Source organism: Babylonia areolata, chromosome 18, assembly GCF_041734735.1.
Source record: "Babylonia areolata isolate BAREFJ2019XMU chromosome 18, ASM4173473v1, whole genome shotgun sequence".
NCBI lineage: Eukaryota > Metazoa > Mollusca > Gastropoda > Neogastropoda > Buccinidae > Babylonia > Babylonia areolata.
Genome location: NC_134893.1, coordinates 13,639,243 through 13,660,980, shown reverse-complemented (window position 1 = coordinate 13,660,980; position 21,738 = coordinate 13,639,243). Strand labels below are relative to the sequence as shown.

The window sequence follows — 21,738 nt, the reverse complement described above, 5'->3', positions numbered from 1 at the left end:
TTTGATTGTGGTCAAAACAGCTGATGTCCCAAGAAATGAATATTTAAGTTCACCCTGAGTCAGATCTGTCCGAACAGATAATTTTCTGACAGTCTCCATTTTGAAATTTATGATCACCTGTCACTGAAATGCCTTCAAAAGGCTCATGTGTCTCATGATTAATGTCTTCTGAGAGTAGACATAACTGCTTTGTGGTTGTAATGTGAACAGTGGCCATGATTAACTGTTCAGGTCAACTATATAGTTCTGAGATTTTGCTGGGCTGGGGTGGGGATGTTCTTTTTCAGGCTTATTTTAGATGTGGGAATAAAACTGACTTTTTATTTTGTAATGATATACATCACAGATGGTTTGATTTGCATTTGTTTGCCACTTATCTTCTGGTGTTAACCAGATTTGTTCACATGAATACTCTTGTGCTTTTTTTAAAATGACTTTTTTTCAACATTTCAAAATAATAAACAGACAAGCATTAAACACAATGTTGTCATGCTTTCACTCATTTCAAAAGAAAATTGTCAAACAGTAAAGCAAATATAATCAAATTAGCCAGAAAACATGACAAGGAAAATCAGTCATGTAGCACATTTAAAATTATCCACTGTTGACTGAAAACATAAAACCAACAACCAAACAAAATCAGGTAATGAGCAAGGTCACAGCTTTTGCACTGGAACTCAAGATTGTCCATGCTTTGTACATCCTTCTGTTCAGGTTGCTGGTTCTTTCTGGTATTTCAAGATTTTTTTTAATCTATTTATCTATTTATTTTAATAGAGAGCAGCATGTGTGCATGTTTTGAATTTGCCTATTAATAATACTATGATCACTGGCTATGTACATGTTCCTTGCCAGAAATATAATTGGTATATTAATATTTTTTTCTATTTCTGTGTGAAACTCCAGTTAATGTTTTCAAGTAAACAAATCATTCATGTTCATCCAATTTTTTTCCATTCCAAAAATAAATACAACATGACAACGAGTGCAAAAGATATTTTCAGTATGTGCAGCGTTTGTGTACATGCGTAAAAAAAAAAAAAATTAATATACCCCCCACACATGCATGTGTGTGTGTGTGTGCATGTCTGCTTACTGCTTATGAATTCATGTATTCAGTGAAAGGTGACTGGTACTGTGGTAGGCAGGCATTGAATAATACCCTTGCAAATGACTCCCTCTGCAGACACACACACACACAGTGCTCCATTCAAACAGTATTTTTCCTGTTGAACAAATCACAGGCTGCAGGACAAATGGTTGGCATTTTCTTTATTCATTCACTGGCAGTAAAACTCTAAAACTCTTGTCTAAAATAGCAGCAGCATCTGCTGTGTTGTGACATAACACTAAAACTGGACCATCACAGACAGTCACAATGTGAGAAACGAATGACACAACAAAGGCCAAGTGGAGTTCTGTAACCACTGCCATGCATGAAACACTACTAGAAGGCAGGGTGAAAACAATGCCTGGTGTGTCCAAGAGAATGCTAACGCTAACAAACTGGCTGTACAGAAATGATGCGGCGGTGGTCCACCACAGAGCAGGTAGCTAGGACCTTGGACTGAAGACCCAGTGACTATGTACATGAGCATTGTTCCATCAGTGTTACTGCCAAAACCACCCAATACACACTCCCTGATTACAGACCACCACTGCTTCACAATACAGGTTTCCACCACTTATCAATGGGGAGGGGACACCATGTTAAATGCAAAAAAAAAACACTTTTACTGTATAAATAAACATATTCCCCATATTTTCTCATGTGAAAAGAAGGCAAAGAAAAGTTGCTCTTTCTTTTAAGTCAATGCAGACCTGGGTACAATTTCTGTAACACTGTGAAAAAAAGCAAAAATCTGATTGTCACTGAGATCTTTGTTGAGAATGATGGATGTCAGTATTCAGATTCAATGAAAACAATGAGTCATATGTACCAACAAACCAAGTGTTTTTGTTCATCTGGCAATACATTGACAACTATTCTCCACTTCCAGTGAATAGCTGCAAATGAAAAGTTGATAATCTGATAAAAAGAGGAAAGGATGTAACCGAAGTGTAGAATGTTATGAAGCACCATTTACATACAGCCCAGTTAAATGTACTGATAATAAATCTTTTCCAGTTTATGTTTGAAAAAAGTGTTGAAGTACATGGACTTATCCACACATGCTACATGACTTCCTAAAAAAAAAACAAGAAAAAAGAAAAAAAAAATCCAAAAGAGATAGGTGCCTGACCTTCACAAAGATCCAGTGCATTGGTCATCGACAGTCTGCCAAAGGGAAAAAAAAATCATGTGACATTTTGAACATTGTCAGTGCCAAGGCGTTTTAAAAATGACTAACCCATCCTATTTTCCTTCTCCCAGCTTTTCCACGTGAACAAAAACAAAATGTAATGGCGAGTCTGCTGAAAATTAGCTTTCAGTTTTTAATCTTAGCAAAAAGATGGGGTGGGGGAAACTTCATTCACACAAACACATGTCTTTATTCACATTTACTCATTTTAATTCATAGTTACACATCTTCATTCATGATCATGTATACTCATCTTCAATACCATCATTACATCACTACCATAATTTAAGAAAGTAGGCCTCTCATAACACTGGCTCAGTTTATAACTGGAGTTCAAAGGGAAATTCATGGGAGAGATGACAAAGAGCAACCTTTTGACCAGACAATCTGAGCCATTGTCAACTTAAGGACAGGAATCTACATGAGATGAAGATGAGAAAGTAGGACTCATTGATGACGGATACAAGGAACATTTTCTTTAAAGTATAGGAAATGAGACATTATTTCCTGGTCAGCTGAAAGAGCAGTTTCTCAAAACTTACTCCCACTGACGAGGATGGAAATGGGCCAGTTTTGTACTTGATGAAAAGGAGACACACACACATTAACAAAGCCTGTTGTTTTTCTTCCTGACCGAATGAAAGAAAAAATTAACTGACCAGAGATAGAAAATAGGAATATGAAATGCTGACTGAAGACCTCTAACAGTTTCTACTGGCTCTTTCAAAACACTTCTCAATCTCAAATGATATTGCACTTTTTCGTTTTAACAGATACAATGTCCTTCCTCAATTTTCCACAGAAAACATTGCACACAAAACACAATTTTTCCTTAACCACAACCTGCAACGACAGATTTCGAGCACCATAAACCAATGTTTTTTTCTGCACAACCAACCAGTAAAGCGGAGTTTAATCATTAGATCACCTCCACCTCTAATCTTCCTATTCATTACAAATAGCTGGACAAAAAAGGTGGACCACAACCCTTCTCATTCAACTCCAATAATACAGTTACTATTGGCCAACATGTGTAGAACCAGAAGAGCAGAAGTTTTATTGCTGGACAAATCCAACAGCTGTTTCAGAACAAAGAGAAACAATTAGGTTCTTCCTACAGAGAACATCAACAGGTCAAATCATGGGCACCATTATTGCTGCTGGGAGCATGTTGGCCTCCATGCAACACACACACGTGTACACACACCAGATGTTCAGGAACAATATGACAACAAAATTGTAATCACTAAGCCTGAATATTTGAAACAGCCTTAATGACCATGTTAAGTGGAAACAATTGCCACAACATCATCTTAAAAACAGTTTTAACAAGGCTTCAATGCAGAGAAGTATGGGAAAAGGCCCATTAATATTACAAAACTGGGCAACAAGATTGTTCACATGGACCAGTTTACGTCCCTTTTGAATGGACAATGTGCCTCAACCTAAAACAGTAAAAGGAAATATTTTAATGGATTTCTTTCCTTTGCACACTTTACTTTCTTTTTCTTGATAATCAGGGTTTTCTCATCCTTGATTATCAAATTTCTTTAATTCTCTAAGTATCTTTTCTGGATTAATCTCTTTCTCTATATATGACAATACATATTGTGGGAAGAATGTGTTTTCCTTTTGAAATCTATATGAACAATTAACTGTACAGCTGAAGAATATGCCTTTCCTCTGAACAAAACACTTAACTGTCAAGGCATGTGATGTCCTGGTGTTGATTTCTTTTATCACCTGTGTAAAACAAACAAATTTTTTATACATATTTCATAATTATTATGGATTAGTTGATGAAGTAAAAAAAAAAAAAAAAAAAAAAAATCAAAATCCTTTTTTCATGTGATTTTTGTTTTGTTTTGAATAATCTATCACAGCCTATGCATATGATACACAACAGCAATCAATTATTTCTAAATGAACTTGGAAAAGCACACAAACGTGTGTGAGCAAACATTCACACAGCCAACACAACCAAGCAACAACACCCTACACTGTCGCACACATAGACTTTTAATTGTCAGTGGTTAACTCTCCCGGTCCTCCTGGTATCCATACAGCAAAGACGGAGGAAAGTTTTCCCAAACTGACAATTGTTGATTTCTACCCATAACAAGGACTACTTATGCCTTTTTCATCCCTTCATGTCGCTAGGCTATTTTAAATACAGCATCTGTTTATCACCCCCCACCCTCAGTCACACAATGGACAGTTGATAAACTCCTGTTTCTGCTAAGAAAGCTATAACCATTTTCAACACATGATGAAAGACCGATACATTCCACAGAGTGTACTATCGTCTTTTTAATGTTAAAAGATTAATCTTTGCTTTGTTAACCATTTAAAATGATTTCCTAACCATTAGTTTGTGAACTGTAAAGTACACTTTGAAGTTCAGAATCACTGTTAACTGTGTAATGCACTCATAAAAACTGCTGACAATAAAGTTTGGGTTTTGTCACTGAAATATTGTGTACCTTTGTCACGGACTGTGTAGCAAGAGAACATTACACCTATGGACTTTTACCATAAGACTGATAATAGCACCTATATCTGTCCCACGTGCAGCAGAGTGCCACTCCAGCATCGGTCAACACAGCCACAGCAGGAGGTGCAATGCCTGACAGTGACTACATTTCTGGTACAGCCATTGTCTCTTGAGACGGAAGGAGGCCAATGACGACGATGAGGTATACCTAGTTCAACAAAGGGGTCTTGTTCAGGTCATCTGTGACTACAGCATCACCTTCAAAGAAACATTCCTTCAACATCATCTGATTATCTTGTGCAAAACAATACTTTCATTATTTTTTGTTATTACACTTCCAGCATTACTATTCCTCTGACATCATCCTCTGACATCATCAACATCTGTCAGAGTATCTGATACACATGCCCAACACATTTCCCAGTCCTTTTTGACACGTAACTTTCAACACACTGTGACATCAGTCATGATGCTCCTATGTTCCATTTTTCATGAGACAAACAGAGCTCATAACAGGCCACAGTTTTCAAACTACCTGCCTAACTATGAACAGATATGCAAAGTTCACTACTGTAATATCAATATGCCAGAGGATCATGAAGCCATCAGCTCTTACTAAATATGACAATTAGCAGTGTTACCCAATGTTTAGGACAGACTACAGGTGCTTGCTGATGAACCTGATCACTGATGAAGCATATTTAGCAATGGACCAGGTAAAGCCCCAATTTGTCCAAACCCCATACTTTGTGTTCATCATACAAATAAATAATTTTAAAAATATATATATTTATACATTTGACAAACAAAAAGTTTCTATTTGGAGTGCTTCCCTTCCTCACAGCAACATGGAATCAAGAACAAGCCTGATCAGTTCTTCATGGAGTGAAACAGCTGTAGTTGACAGGATCATACATGCTGCCTCCCCTCTGGAAGAACTAGCGGCTTTTGGAACACCAAGTGGAGAGTTTTAACTTTACTTACTCCCATATCCTTTGTGCAACTCTGGGACAGTTTTCAACATTTGTTCGACTTCATTTGGAAAATGAAGGTATATATTTTGAAATATCCAATATGCTTTCTTACTTTTCCCACCATGTGCACCAGCACAGCAACCATCACTACTTGACAACAGCCCACTCTGCTGGAACATGTCATAGAAATATCACACAAAATGCTGTAATAAAGAACACACCACCTAAAATCACTCTATGCAATGAACGCTCATCTGCAGGACTAAGTCACACATAATGAAGCTCTTCTACAGAAAGATTTAAGACAAATGTGATGTAAAATAAGAACTACACATATTTCAAACATTTTTGCTTTTATTCCTGACGATAGAAAGAACATGAACAACAGCGTAATGTGAGACAAGGCCAATGCAATAAATGCCAACCCTGCAGTGGGTTTTTGTGTTATCCATCATACCACTGCTGCTGTTCTGTTTACTGCTGAAGGAACAGAAAGAGCCTGCAATGAAACAAATGTGCACATAACACTCCTATGGGAGGAAGAGAAGACCACAAAAAACTGTGCCGCTAACTAAACAAGGGTGAAACTTGACATCACATGTATTATTCTTGTTGGACAGCCAGAACAATGGAGTGAAGTATGAGCATTAAAACAACTCTGCAGTATATGGACTGTGCAACATGAAATACAGCCCACAAAGATGCAGGTTGCTCATAACTCTCCCCTCAATGTTTGGTCCACGATACTCACAGGGGTACAGAGGAAGGAACACAGAGGAAGAACAGGGAGACATAACAACAGACACTGGCCATCAGGATTTATCCCACCTTGTGTTATTTCTCTGAGGGTGAAATGTCAACACATTCAGTCCTATCTATTCTCACATATCTTATCAATCATTCTCACCTGTAATATATATCATTCTCACACATGATATGAAGAATACACAGCACCTGTCATATAGATCAGCCTGAACACATCAATTTTGTTTCACATATTCTCTCCATTGCAATAATTCAAAAGCCTTCTGTACAGTACAGCTTTTTTGATACTGTATAACGGCTTTCATTCTATCTTTAAAAAAAAGAAAAGAAAAGAAGATTCACTATAAAAATACTATATGAATCTATGTTTCTAAAAAAATGTTGATGTAAGCACAACACACATGACCTGCAGATTAATTTAACACCAAACATAAAACTGTTCACTTTTGTTTTGTTTTGTTGTTGTTAAGAAACTGCCGACACAAAATGAAATACATAATGACCTATATCTCTTCAGACAAAAATTAACAAGAAACCTGTAAATGTGAAGAACTTCAGCCATTCACTGGGCACAGTGTAGGGGAACCTGACCTGCCACTGTATGGACACCTCAACAACAGGCTGATGCACTGCAAAGTGGTGCACCTCTGTGCACAGCAATGGACAATGACAGGTGTGCCAACCAGACCAAGGGGCCCACAGGCAGGTGGAGAACAGACACCATGCAGCACTGTGCTTTGAGCCTCCCCCCTAACTAGTCTCAGCCTTCTGTCCTCTTATCACAACACACAACCACATACAGACACTCATGGACACTCTTGGCAGGAATTTCCAGGACCCCAACAGTCCTGCGTGACATTCACTCTATACTGGTCCTCTCACATGTCAACTCACACATTCCCTTTGTGTAGTTAAATTACAATCACTTGTTTAACCTCAACAGACCTATCTCCAACATTTTGATATGTTGGCAATGACTTTAAACTCTCCATTGCATTATTACTACTGTGTATGTGATATGAACAGTGAGAACAATGTTCATATATAATGAAAAAAGTGTATGTTTATGAACAGAGAGAATAGTGTTCATATATGCTGAAAAAAGTGTATGTGTTGTGAACAGAGAGAAAAATGTTCATATATGACAGGGGAAAGAAACCTCCATGTGTGATGAACAAAGAGACACTTCATTAAAGACAGAAAACAGTCACTCTTTAGTATAATAAACAGAGTTAATGAACAGAGTAAATGTCTGATGACCAAAGAGAATGATATGGTTGATGAACAGAGAGAACAAAGTATGATAAATAAGACAGCATGCTGTTCATGATGAGAAGACAGAATACAGTATTTACTATTTACAGACAGAACAATGTGCCATAGTTTACAATCTACAAGCTAAATTTACTGCATAATCTACATATGCCACATTCTGAAAATAATTTTTAAAATGCATGTGTAGGCTTTGACATATGAGAAACTACAACTATGTGAACAATTGATCAGTGGGCAAAAACATTCTACCATGTTAGTCAGATACATGGAATACAAAATCCTTGCAAATCCAGACACCATCCCTCACTGTCAGAAAGAAACAACAATGGACACATCGTGATGTCACTGCTGACAGTGTTGTTTGTTACAGTGGCATTTGTATTCACATATCATCTTGCTGCTGTTGTAATGCAGAGCTTGTTTATGATACAACTGTGTCAAGGGAGGCAATGCAATAATGCGAAAATAAGTGTCATATCTGTTGACATTTCCTGGGGTCATTTTTTGCTAAAATAACAGTAAAATATTTTAGCCAGGAACAATCCCCATTTGTTCAAAATGCAATGGTCAGTTTCAAAGAAATAAGTTGCAGCATGTAGACTGTATATTACAGTATGATAAATAGATGCATTTATTTGCTAAAGAAAGACTATTGTGTGTTTGATGAATGGAGAGAACATTCTCATTTAAATGATTCACAATGTACAGAGATGAGTTTCGTTCCATGGAAGAGAGGATTATCTCTGTATGAGAAATAAATTCCAAAGAGAACATCGCTGACATGTATGAATAAAAAGAATACTGTGTGTTTGATGAACTGAGAAAACTGTGTGATGAATGAATGGAAAGAACATTCTGTGAATACATCAGATGATACTGCATTATTTCAAGTATGTTACAACTTACATTTGGTGAACAAGAATGCTGTGTGTTGATGATAAACTGGAGAAAATACAATGCATTTGTATCTATGTATTGAACCTGTTCTGCATGATGAAGAGACTTAATACTATAACAGTGTCATAAATGTGTGAACATATGATAAATAAACTTCCAATATAAATCCCCTCTTTAAGACTGTTATCCCTTTAATCAATATATTGTAAAAGTAAATGTGATCTGCTCATTCATCACCATTTGTAAAATATCCACTGGAATATTCCATTTTGTAACTTGCAACCAGCAGACACACACATGCACAATCAACAATGAGCAAGAAAGCTGTCCACAGAACAGTCTACTCAAATACACACACAAGAAATCAAGTCCACAGAAAGATGGAATGACAAGCCAGACAAAGAGTCTGCACCAAAACAGCTTGCACTAACAGTGACAGACACACACATCAGTCTGATAACAAAGTAAAGCATGTGGCCTTAACCCTCTACAATGGGAGGGGCGGGGTGTCTTATCACAGTGGCAACAGAGCCCAGGACCAGCAGTTTTGTCTCCTCTCCGCCTGATGAAGCTATGTGAACATCGCTGAGTGCTGGGCTACACAGCAGATTGTCATCACCCAGCACTGCCAGGCTAACTCTGCACACAACTGTCACATAACCTCACAACTTCTCTCTGCTGTTAAAACAGTCTCTGCGTCCCTACTGGCACACTACACTTGTGTGCCAGGCACAGTTTTGTTTTCTCAGTGGAATCATACCTGCATTTCCCAAGCAGTGCAGAGTACCAACAGGTGGGCAGGAACAGCAACATTTCTGTCTGTGAAGAACAGGCTCATCATACGTAAATAACAGTATTATCAACAAATGTTTGACAGAGCTGTGTCTCATTTCTTCATGCACATTGGTTGAAACAAAAACTGTCTTGAGCTCTCCAGGAAGTGTTTTAGCAACATGCTGTTCACCAGGATTTGTTCATAGACATAGCTCCTTTCTTTGCTATAAGTTATTTAAAATAAATCTCTCTCTCACCATGAAGTGTTTATAAATAAAAGAACTCTTCATCACAACCAATCAGTAGATAAAATTTGCCTCCATTTCACAACTCATTTCAATAAAAATGATGTCTGATTCACCAGGAACTATTAACACTTTATACACTAAGTTCTTGGTATGGGCTGGAATCATATCAACAAGATGAACTCTCTTCCATCAGGACCAGTGGATGCAGACAGAGTGGACAGCTGCAGTGTCCTTTCTCCTCCAGAACAACCCTCAGCCTACAGTACACGGCTTGCAGTCTGACCAGCAGACAGCAGCGCAGGGGACTGATTCCTCACCCCATCAGTGTAGGCCTGACACAGCTCACACTGTGTAGACAGAGGGATGCATCCCACACCAGGCTTCGGGAATACCAGGTACGGACCCACATCACACCCCTTTCTCAAGCCAGGCTTCTTCACATGCTGTTGTCTTCCTTATTACCAATGATTAGAAGTGCTGAATGGCTTGAACACAGATCACCAGGTGTGTTGATCAGCGCGATAGCAGGTCACCTCACACAGATCAACATCAACGCAGGTCACAAAGTGTGCTGACTGGCATGAACACAAGGTCATCATGAGATTATCATGAACATAGGTCACCAGGTGTATTGAACACACAAACACGTCACATCAGCCTAGTTCATCAGACAGCCCGCTGTCTGTGTCATGACCTCCTGGTGATGAGTGACAATGCTGATGTCCATTTCAGAGGTGAACAATGAGGACATCACAGTCAGACAGCGGATACTTGTTCCTCTTCAGCATCTGAAAACACAGCGCACACACTGATCCCTCAGATTAGTACACTACTAACACCACTGCCATCAACACCATAACAAACACATCAACTCTACAGACCTGTAAGAATTATCATGGCAATACATACTCAACCTGTTCAAGACAATTATCATGCAAAATATAACACGCTGATTTAACATTTGTAAAACAAACCTCTTCCAAGACAGACCTTATTGTAATAGTGAAAGAAAGCTATTAATATCAAGAAATACAACCTTTGCTACACTGAGAAATAAACCCACTTTGTCTCCATTCTATATCTGGAGCCTTAAATGCTATGGACATAGTTTTGTGCCAACCACTGCGATCATGGGAAACATGTTTTGTGAGAAAAGGATTGTTACATAGAATCTATCACATGAAAAATGATCAGCTTTCTGCTACATGGGGGAATTTCATACCTTCATCATCAAGTAGAATCTTTTAGGTGTTATTAGGTTTATGATTATTCTGTTTGTCTGATTGTTTCACGCTGTTTCCATCACATGATGCAATACTTTCATGCCATCAAAATGATACAGAACAAGATCATTTCATGCCACTTTTACCACAATGAATATGGTAACTTCATGCCATGCTGCCAGTCAATACACACACAAACCCGCCTGTCATGTTGCAATGATTATACACTTACAGTTCTCTCATCTGTTCTCATCATCACATTGTCAAGAAATACATGGGCTGAGGGGGAAGTATGGTTAGTGAAAAAAGGAGGGAAAAAGTGGGGTGCATTCTGAAACTGAACCTACCTCTTGCCCCTCCCTCCTTTCTTCCAAAACCAGGCAGAGAATGGGTATGGTGGAAAGAACAGGGACACGTACAACTTCTCTCTTTGCTGTGATGATGCATATACTGACAGGTCTGGGGGCAAGAGAGAAAATGGGTAGGGAGGTAGAGACTGTTATCCCATACACTTATCTTGGCCACAGGGAAGCTGTACAGGGGTGGGGGGAGGAAGTGGCAGGGTGAGGTTTGGGGAGTGGCATGACAGTTTAAGAAGAGGCAAAGACACCTACCTTTGGTGGACTGACTGAACCACAAATGGAGGAGTAAGACTCAGAGTGCTTGAATCCATGCTGCTAGAAAGAGGATGGGTTAGATAAAGGACAAGAGACAAAGACACTCCCATAATGGACCATGTGATGTACAGGTTGACAGACTGAGGGGAAGCGGAGGGTGGTGGGAGAGGAGGAGGAAAGATGGACGGAGACCATGACCTACCCTCACCACAGTGGCCCAGTCCTTCCTGCTGCCTGCTGGGATAGATGGCATCATGGGAATGCGTACGCTGTGGCCCCAGCTTCTGCTTTTGTCGTGCCAAATGAGCCATATGTGCTGCTGACTGGTAGTCTGGGAGGGGAGGGCGTCGGATGTGGGGGTAGCCAGGGAACGAGGCGTGGCTACTGACTACATGCAATACAGACAGTAACAAAGGTGACTACATTAACAGGCAAGGACATAGCTGAAGGCACTGATTAGGACAAAGCTGATCACACACAAACACACAAAAAGCTGAATACATATAAAGAAAGCCAACAACAGACAAGGACAATGCTGACTACAGACAAAGACAAAATGGCAACATGCACAGACAAGTACAAAGCTGTGCAGAGTGTAGCAGATGTTAATTAAGTCCAGACCAATGCTGACCTCTGGTCCATCAAGCAGGAAATCCCAAGTCTCTAAGATACCTACGGTTCTAAAAGATAAAAATCTGTGACAGTGACTGGACAGGCTCTCTGAAATCCTGTACACTGAAGAGAAGATGGAGAGTGACAAAGCCACTGACCAACTAGATGCCCCGATATCCACAAGGTGTTAAGAACAGGCCTTAACAACATGACACTAGACAACCCACATCACTTGTTCAAGATGCATAATTATCTATGTTTCAATGGTTTATCAACATAAAGTATGACAATGCAGACACAGCCATGTTCATGCCATTTTGACAGTCAGCACCACTGCTATCACTAAAACTCAGACACCCAGTGGAATGACCAGTAATATCTACAACTATCATTTTGAGTATAACCTGCTGACATGTCATAGCTTGAGTAAAGAGTGTTATCAACTATCACCAAGCCTATCTCAACTAAAGTTGACAAAGATAGTCAAAACTTCAAAGACTTGAGTCAATGGCATTAGTGTCAACATGAACAGTTTTCATCAAAAGCAATATTCAAGAGAAAATAGTTTTACTATTACCATCTTTACTCACAAAAACAAATAGACAAGAATAAGAACAAGAAGATATAATAATGCATGTGTCTGCCACAGAACAAGGGTGTATACTTGGAAAAGAACAATGCACACAGATCTTGTCTCTAAAATAGCAACAATATAACACCATTCAGCATGCAACTGTCTCAAAACAACAATTAATAAAATGAACATGCAAATGTTTGAGTAACATAAGCAAACACACACATACATTTACAATGAGCAATGCATATTCATCTTCAATTTATGAAAAATCATACATGTAATTCCTGTTCTTTATTTGTTTGGTTTTTGGTGGGTAAGTGAGCTCCTGGAGAGAAAGGTGAGAGGGACAGGGGAAGGAATTAAGTGGGCAGATATAAAGAGACAACTGATTTTTGGTACAAGATTCATGGCACACACACACACATACACACTAACACACTGACTAATGGAGACCACACCAGTCAGATTACATCATACACTGAGGACATAAAAACAGTGGAGGGCTGGACAGTGAGGAAGCATTCTTCAAAAAAAGAGCATGTTATTGTTATGTTTAAACAGTTGAAGGTCATGATGGTGAAATCAGTGACTGAAGTTGAGGGGTGTGGACAGTGAAGATGATGCACGAAGATCTGACAGATGAGGTGAGTGAAACAGGGTGGGGTTGGAGAACATGTAGGACTGAACGGTGAGGGATAAGGGCTTGGGTTGATGGGTTTGAGGGGTGCCTGCAATTTTCTCCACCTTCCTTTTTCTGATGCAAAAGAGGGAATGAATGAGTGTGTGTGTGTGTGTGTGTGTGTGTGTGTGTGTGTGTGTGTGTGTGTGTGTGTTTCAAGAGTGCATTTGTGTGAGAGACAGTAGAGACTCAAAAAAACTTTTTTCGTGTAACGGCCAAAGCTCCTTATAAAGGGGTTTGTGATCATACTATAATGAAAACATATTACAACTTCAAAGAGAGAGAGAGAGAGAACACTGAACACTGAACACTGAACACTTTAATGTCAATAGCTTTACAGCCCTAATGACATGGGGGTTCATAATACAAATAGAGAGAGAGAGAGAGAGAGAGAGAGAGAGAGAGAGAGCATGTGAATGTGTATGTGTTTGTGTGTTTTAAACAGATGCCCACTGTTGCCTTACTAAAAATAACCACAATACTCCAAAGAAAGGAGGCAAAAGGACAGAGCATGTTCAAGGAAATACACAGGTCAGTGACCACAAACTGGAGGAATTCATAAAGCCAAGTACTGCAGGTATGCGCACAGGTGTATGAACACAAAAGGCTGGGGTAAATGACAGACCTTGTGGTCAGGTGCTCAAGGACATGCGACACTGAAAGCACAGCAGTGCAGCTGCTGTGGTACCCACCTGGAGCGTTGCTGAGGGAAGCGTTGTGCATGACCACACTGTAGGAAGGTAGGGGGGGCCGTACCTGGGGTACACTATGGCCTGAAATGTACACACCTTACACTGACACACCAAGGCCACAAACACCACACCATGCGAAAGAACTGTGTACATATGCCATGGGGCTTTCCCTGTTTGGCCAAGTATACCATCATGTCAAACTCTTGCAAGGTACAGGTGAGAATCTGTCACGGTTAAGTATGTGTAATTAAATCTGTTTTGTTTGGCCTAATTTTGTGGATAATTATTAGCAGGACTAAGACATTCAAGGCCATGCTCTATCTGTGACACATGGCCTAAAAGTGTTGCATTCTTGCAAAACTGGACCAAACAGCAAACGCACTGCTCATATACCTGGCAACAGTTTGACAAAATGTTATATTTGGTGCTATGGCATTGTCAAAACTTTCCACTCACTTGGAAATGAAAAGTAAAAAATGCTGGTGAGTGCAGACAACACTTGGCAAAAAGGTGCCAGCAGACAACATTTGGCAAAAAGGCACAAAGACAACATAGTAAAAAGGCACAAAGCTTACACCACAAAAAGGCACACAGTCAAATAATAATAATCATAACAATAATAATAATAACGGACATTTATACAGTGCATTTCTCCAGAAATACTGCTCAAAGCGCTTTACATTTCGTTCCTCACTCCCTGCCTCCCCATCAATACTCCTCTCCTAAACCACATACACGGAAGCACGTGTCAGAAAACACTCATGCAACTGAACACTGGAAACCACCCACCCACCCATGGTGCCCTCCAGAAAACGCATCCCTGCAACACAAACTCAGGCACGCACACACACACAAACGCACGGATGCTCACCAGCACCCCGCCACACAGACATGGCAAACAGCTTCTCCACAACAAAACATGCACCCAAAACCAAATCAAACCAAGATCAAGAAGAAAAAAAAAAAAACACCCTCAAAAACTGCTGTTACTGCTGTTGGAAAAGACGTGTTTTCAGAACAGACTTAAAAGATTACAGTGAGATCGAATGACGTACATTTTCTGGTAGTTTGTTCCACAATGACGGAGCCTGGAAAGAAAAAGACCTTTGACCCTGTTGTTTCTCCATTACAATAGGGGTTTTTAAAAGCCTAGTATCTGAAGCAGAACAATGGTTTTTGCATGGTGCTGAATATTATTTGTAGAACTATTCAAAGCAATCTACTCACTGGTCAATCACATGCATGCACACCAACAATTTGCAAGGTTGAATCAAAACACACACACACACACAAATGAATGAATGCACAAACAGGCAAAATCACAGGTGGAAAAAGAAAGTATAAGTATGGAGAACATTTCTTTGGAAATAGGCAATTTGGGAATATTTTTTTCAAGCCAAGTAGAGGACTTGCATGTATGCTTTTGGTGAAGAAAGAGCCAATTCCAACCAGACAGGCCATGGATAGAGATAGAGCGGGCTGACAGTCTGGGGACGCGGAGGTGGGGGCAATCAAAGTGGATGAACATCTAATCAGAGACAGTCTGATGGGGTATAGAGATAAGGACAATCACAAAGCCAAGGAACAGCAATCATGTTGATCAGTACTGATTTCAAACTTTATCCATTTTGATACTGAGTGAAGACAGGAACTATGTGCTCAGATCTTTTTCTCTCAGAGTCATATTGCAGATGGGAAAGAGACAGATCTGTGGGTAAAGCAAGACTTGCAGAAGGACACAGAAATCAACACAAGCACAGGTCAGGCAGACTTTCAGGGATGTAAGAGGAGAAAAACATTATATGCAGACAAGGCACACTCTTCACCTACTAGCCTCTCTTCACAGCTCACACTGAGTTGCAGACAACCAACGGGTGAAAAGCTGTTCTCCCATCATGCTTACAAACATGTGACAGCACATCAAGAAGCAGATGAAGACAACTCACCTGACTGTTGGTAGGAAGAGTGGGGGTGCTGTATTGACGAGGCTAACTGTCGTGATGGGGGGAAAGCTGGATGAGCCGGGTGGAAAGAGGATGAAGAAGAACTGCGGTGACCTGAATCTGAGTCTGAACACTCCATGGAACCTAGAGAGCCTGTAACATCATACACTTGTGTCCATCCATGGAGTCTACAGACTGTGTGATATACATCTCCATTCACCAATATACCCATGCAACACAGCATGTTGTATGCATATCTCACTGATCCATGTGGCCTACAGATCCTGTGAAACAGTATTCTGAAAATGGCACATGGTCCTATGTAGCTAAAATATCCTGAAGCATATACAACCTTGTTTATCACAGACTACTCTAAGTCCGTATATCTTTCACAGTATTCTTGAAGTGTACAGATCCTGTAACATGGTATTCTACACACCACAAACTACAGAATGGGGCATACTGACTGTAACATGTAGTCTATGCTCCACATATATGCACAGCAGGACTGGAAACTTCTTGAAAGAAATAGTCCACCTAGTGGCATGTGATGCATATGATTTATCATAAACCACTGTTTCAAGAGGATTATGACTAACACAAACTTACCACAGCCCTTGTATTTTATCTGCCCTGTATCAGATTTTTTTTCTTAAAGAAAGATATGATCCACATGACCTTACCAGTACGTATAGGTTTGCGTGGAGGGTTGTGACCCAGGCCTAGCACAGAAGAGCTTTCATGGGTCAGACGGACTGGCAGCAGACGATTGTGTGATGGGGGCTGGACGGGGCCTGGTCCAGGGCCAGGTCCATGTCGGGGGGAGGGGGGTCCTCGCCTGCCTGTCGCAGGGCTCACCACTGACGGTACAGGAACTTTGGGGTTGTGTGGTCGCACCTTGTCTGTTAGTGCCATGATTTTGCGAACAGCTCCTGGAGATTCTGTGCCTGTAAGAGGATAGAAAGCAAGTTTTTGAGGTGCTGAAAAAGCAAATTATAAACTGACTGAAACCAAGCTTCTGAAGTGCTGACAAATGTAAATTATTAACTGACAGAGAGAGTGTCAAATGGAGGGAGAGAGGTGGATACACATATATAGTGAAAGGATAGTGAATAGAGAGTTCACTAACCAAACTTTGGCCCTGTGGGTTGTGATCGCTTGTCCTCCAGATTGGGCGAGTTGTTGACACTGGGGGAGGCCTCCCTTTTGCGTGCTGAAACAGACCAGTTTTTCCTCATTAATCACTGTGTGTGTCTGCAGGGAACATGTTCAACAGAAATGATGTGCAACACAGCTTCACACACTTTAACCAGTTGAATGCCTATAAGACATCAGCTGATGTCCTGCACAAAGTGCTGCCATAGTGCCTATAAGACATCCACAGACATCCTGCATATATTTCAATATTTCCTTCATTGGAGTTTGGTACAATGAACATAAACAGACTCTGAATGGTTAACTACATGTGTCTGGATTATAAACACATTATCTGAGTGAGCATTCTTCAGATTTTTCTCAATAATGATTTGCTTTCTGGACCAACTAGAGCCACATGTAAAGAGGGTATGCTTCACAAGCCAAAAAGACACTGGACACTTCATCAAGACAGTGGACCTATTCAGCAGATTTATATAACTTTGGTAAAAGGCGAGAGGGGGCTGGAAGCTCACCTAAGCAAACTCACTGAAGGATGGGGGAAACTGAATGGTCTTTTCGGGAGCGGGGGCTTGTGATATGTGAAATTAACACTGGGGTTCAAATCAATATGATTAGCAGGTGAGAGATTATTTGCTGCTTCATGCACAAGGAGAGGTGGAAGCAAAAGAGGTGAAAGATCATCTGGGAGTTGAAACCTTGATAGAGACATCAAAGGGGAGAGGTTACCTGGTGGTTCACACTGATTAGACATATCAGCCAGCTCCTCCTCATTGGTGATGGCGGGCATGTTGCTGAGGTATGACCGCACTTTGCGTGCCATCTGTGCCTGCACACATCATACATCCCATACACTGCCTGCACATATACTCCAAGATGCACTCCAAACACAAACTGAGCGAATTCCCAGGTGTCTGCATATCTCCATCCTGGTTAATGGTGGGATACTTCCAAAAGAAAATGTAGAGCACATGAAGACTTCCCATCAGCATCAACCTCATCTTTGTCAATCATCAAAACATACAGAAAAACGTAGCCCTCATTCTAAGGACTCCGATGCCATGATATCATAACGACTTCTGATTTGTCTGCAGCCAGGCCATGTCAGTGGTGGTTTTGGATAAAAGTCTTTGGTGACACAACTAGCTAAGGCCAATGGTCAGACACACCACACCTTGCTGTGATGGTAATGTCATGGTAACTCACACCACAGTCACCATGGAGGAAGGTGGAAGGAGAGAACTATCTCTGCGGCTGCCTTCACCTCTACACTCCATCTCGCTCACTATGATCGGCCTCGGATCCACTCTGTTTACGCATACCCAGATTCAAACACTCGACTGTTGGCCGCCGTTCTTTCTCTGTTTCTGGACCTTGCGATTGGAATGAACTTCCTTTTTCGCTTCGTCAAGTCTCCACACTCAGCTCTTTCAAGTCTGGCCTTAAAACCCACCTCTTCCCAAAATAGCCTCCCTTGCCTGCCCTTCCTTGTCTTTAGTTTCTACAGTATTAGAGTTATGCATGCGTGTGAATGACTGGTGCGAAAGCGCTTTGATTTGTCTCTGCACAAGATCCAGCACTATATAAATACCATTATTATTATTATTATAAGGAGAGAACGAGTGAAGAGGAAGGTGATCATGCTTACCTCCTCATACATCTTCTTGGGGTTGGGCATGAAGGAGGATCGGCGGTTCTTGGTGCGTTTCAGGGTGGCCATACCAGATGCCAGGCCACTGCCAAACAGGCCTTGGGAACTGAGCGTCATGTTGTTTACATCCTGAAACAGTCAGCAGGGATACAATGTCAGTGTGTGTGTGTGTGTTTTGCGTGTATCGCAGTATGCGTTGTGTGTGTGTGTATGTTGTACGTGAGAGAGTGAGTGTGAATGTGAGTGCATGAATGTGTGTGTGTCAACTTAGATAATGTGTGTGTGTATGTCTGTGTGTATGTGTATCTTTGTAAGCGTTTATGTGTGTGTTTGTGTGCATGTTTGTGCGTGTGTGTTCTAATGTATTATACACCACACGGTTTACCTTTTCTTAGGCCTGCAAGACTACTTCCAGACAAACAGAAACAGAGAAGCAATGCTCAGTCTGCATGTACTCCAGGAAGAAGAGAAAAAGATCTGACAATTGCAATACTCACATATCTGGCTGAAGCCATGTTGGCAGTGTGGCGGATCTCCTTAGCAATCATGCGCAGCTTCTCAAAGTTGACCAACCCATCCACATAAGAATCATTGCCCAGGTGAATGAAGGTCAGGTCTTTCTTCACCACTGGGAAGATGGGGATCTGTGTCACAGATTTATTGAGCAAGTATCAGCACATCTTTGATATAATATGCTAAACAAATATTAGTAGCCCTTCAATCCAATACACACAGTCTGAAAAATTACTGACTGGTATAACCAGCCAAGGGAAGACTATATTCCACTGACACAACACACATTTAATGTTGTACGATGGCTTTTAAAGGAGTTCTGAGATATGAAGTAATGAAAGAAATATGAAGTCATGATAACAGCCACTCCAGTCTTGGTATTCACACATATTTTAAAGAACATCCTGCCATTGAGTTTTGAAATGCAAGGCAAAATGTATGGCCATGGTGACTGTGCTTCTCCAGCCAACGCTGAACTGAACAGACATGATTTTCATGCAATGATTATTTACAACTGCCTCTGGAAGAATACATTTAGAGTCTGTGTTTTAGGAAACAGTTTCCTTCCAGGGCCTCAGTTTTTAGGTAAGTTAAGACTTCAAGCTCCAAAGACTGACACTAGAAGATGACAACCATAGCAGCTGTTCAGTAATGGCCGTTACCAAGAATAATGTAAAAATGGTGAAAGTCAATCCCAAATTAACATACCAGGAGATACAACAGGAACTGGACATTTCAGTGGGAAGTGTGATTACAGTTCTGCTTGATCAGTTTGGCATTAGCATAGCTTAACTGAAGAGCTAAAGAGGGTTAAGAGTAGAATGGTGAACCCACATACTGGAAAATTCCATAAAGGACTTTCAAATCATGTCTAGGAAATCCCCACTAGTGATGAAACATAGGTTTTTCAATATGATCTGGAAACCATGCAACAGTTGGCTGTGTGGGTCTTCCTAGGTAAGAACCCACCTGCAAAGTTCAAGAGATCAAGGAGTTCTGGCAAAGAAACGGTGGCAAGCTTCTTCTCCAAATCTGGCCATGTCGCCATTTTACCTCCTGATGAAAGACAGTCACCTCTCAACTGGTATATCAACCACTGCCTACCAAAGGTCTGTGAGGAATGGCGCAAGTATCGCTCACATACAACTATCCACGGCCTGCTGCTCCATCTTGACAATACCAGCACTCACACTGTGGCTACAACTATTGACTTTCTGGCTGAAAACATTGTGAAGCTGGTCACTCATCCTCGCCAGAACTGGCCCTCCTGTGACTGCTTTTGTTTCCTTTTTCCAAGCAGCAGTTGCTGGGGAAGAAGTTTCAGACCTCTGAAGATGTCCAAGCTCTCTTCATGGGCGCTAACTCTACATTACCCCAGTCAACATGATCAAGTGTCTTTGACAAATGCTTTGAGAGGATGACCCAAGTGCATCAGGGCTAAGAGAGGGAACTTGGACAAACAGGACTGGTCTGCTGGTCAGTGGTTGTCCTTGGAAAGTCATATCTCTGTATTTATCGAACAGCCTTTGTATTCGGACATGACACAAAGGATAGAAACATATAAAGGAAAAGGTGGGTCATAGGCAAACAAAGTTATAGTCATCAACGAAGATGGTAAACAGATACAGAAGGCCCCAACAAACTGAGCATGTTGACAACTGACAACAATGGAACCTGACAGTTTGCAGGTATGTACAAACAAACATATCCATACACAGACACTCTTGTAGGCAAGGACAGTTTAAGAAACGTACAACAGGGGGCTGTATATGCTCAGAGTTCAGCAGGTTGCGGTACTTGGCCATGTTTCGTGAGGGATCCATTAAGGTTTCCAGGTCCTGTCCCAACACACAGAAAGAAAACAAATATAAATTGGGTGTGTATTTTACATATTGTTATCACTCCTCCCTAAATAACACTGCAATTAAATTGATAATAGTGAACTGTGTAGTGGGAAAAAAATGTAATGGACTGGATGGTGTGTTTTTAAAATATGATATCCCTTGGTATCACACTCTGTAAAATGCTGCACCAACCTCAAACATCTTGCAGTACTTGGAGGGCAGTTTTTCCCATGCAGCTCGAAGTCGGGACACAGACCCATGACGCAGACCACTCATGATGGCGAACATGGAATTGTAGTTCTTGTAGTCTTTGCAACACTCTACACACACATACACACACCAACATAAGAGAAAAATACTGACAGTAACACAACTGAAATCATAAATGCAAATGCATTCATCACCTCCATCCTGTAACTGACAGATATCTAAGTATGCTCACAGCCTGCACATGTATACTTTTGTTTATCCAGCTCTGTCATAAACATTTCTGTACGTAAAG

The 21,738-nt window shown here is 40.6% G+C and overlaps 1 protein-coding gene across 8 annotated transcripts in view; it reads right to left on the bottom strand.

Moving 5' to 3' along the window:
- Nucleotides 1-756: 756 nt before the first annotated feature.
- LOC143292480 (rap guanine nucleotide exchange factor 6-like) overlaps nt 757-21,738 on the bottom strand; it is a 92,365-nt gene continuing 71,383 nt past the window's right edge. For 6 of the 8 annotated variants that reach the window (XM_076602804.1, XM_076602806.1, XM_076602799.1 and 3 more), the window contains 11 exons: nt 21,429-21,556; nt 21,147-21,230; nt 19,377-19,523; nt 18,877-19,008; nt 17,958-18,057; nt 17,203-17,286; nt 16,757-17,020; nt 16,077-16,226; nt 14,131-14,211; nt 11,773-11,958; nt 757-10,518 (listed from right to left, as the gene is read on the bottom strand). In XM_076602804.1, coding sequence (XP_076458919.1) covers nt 10,487-10,518; nt 11,773-11,958; nt 14,131-14,211; nt 16,077-16,226; nt 16,757-17,020; nt 17,203-17,286; nt 17,958-18,057; nt 18,877-19,008; nt 19,377-19,523; nt 21,147-21,230; nt 21,429-21,556 — 1,388 coding nt within the window. In that variant the 3' untranslated portion in view covers nt 757-10,486. The remainder of the gene's footprint in view (nt 10,519-11,772; nt 11,959-14,130; nt 14,212-16,076; nt 16,227-16,756; nt 17,021-17,202; nt 17,287-17,957; nt 18,058-18,876; nt 19,009-19,376; nt 19,524-21,146; nt 21,231-21,428; nt 21,557-21,738) is intronic. The other 2 variants (XM_076602803.1, XM_076602802.1) reach the window with 2 other exon arrangements.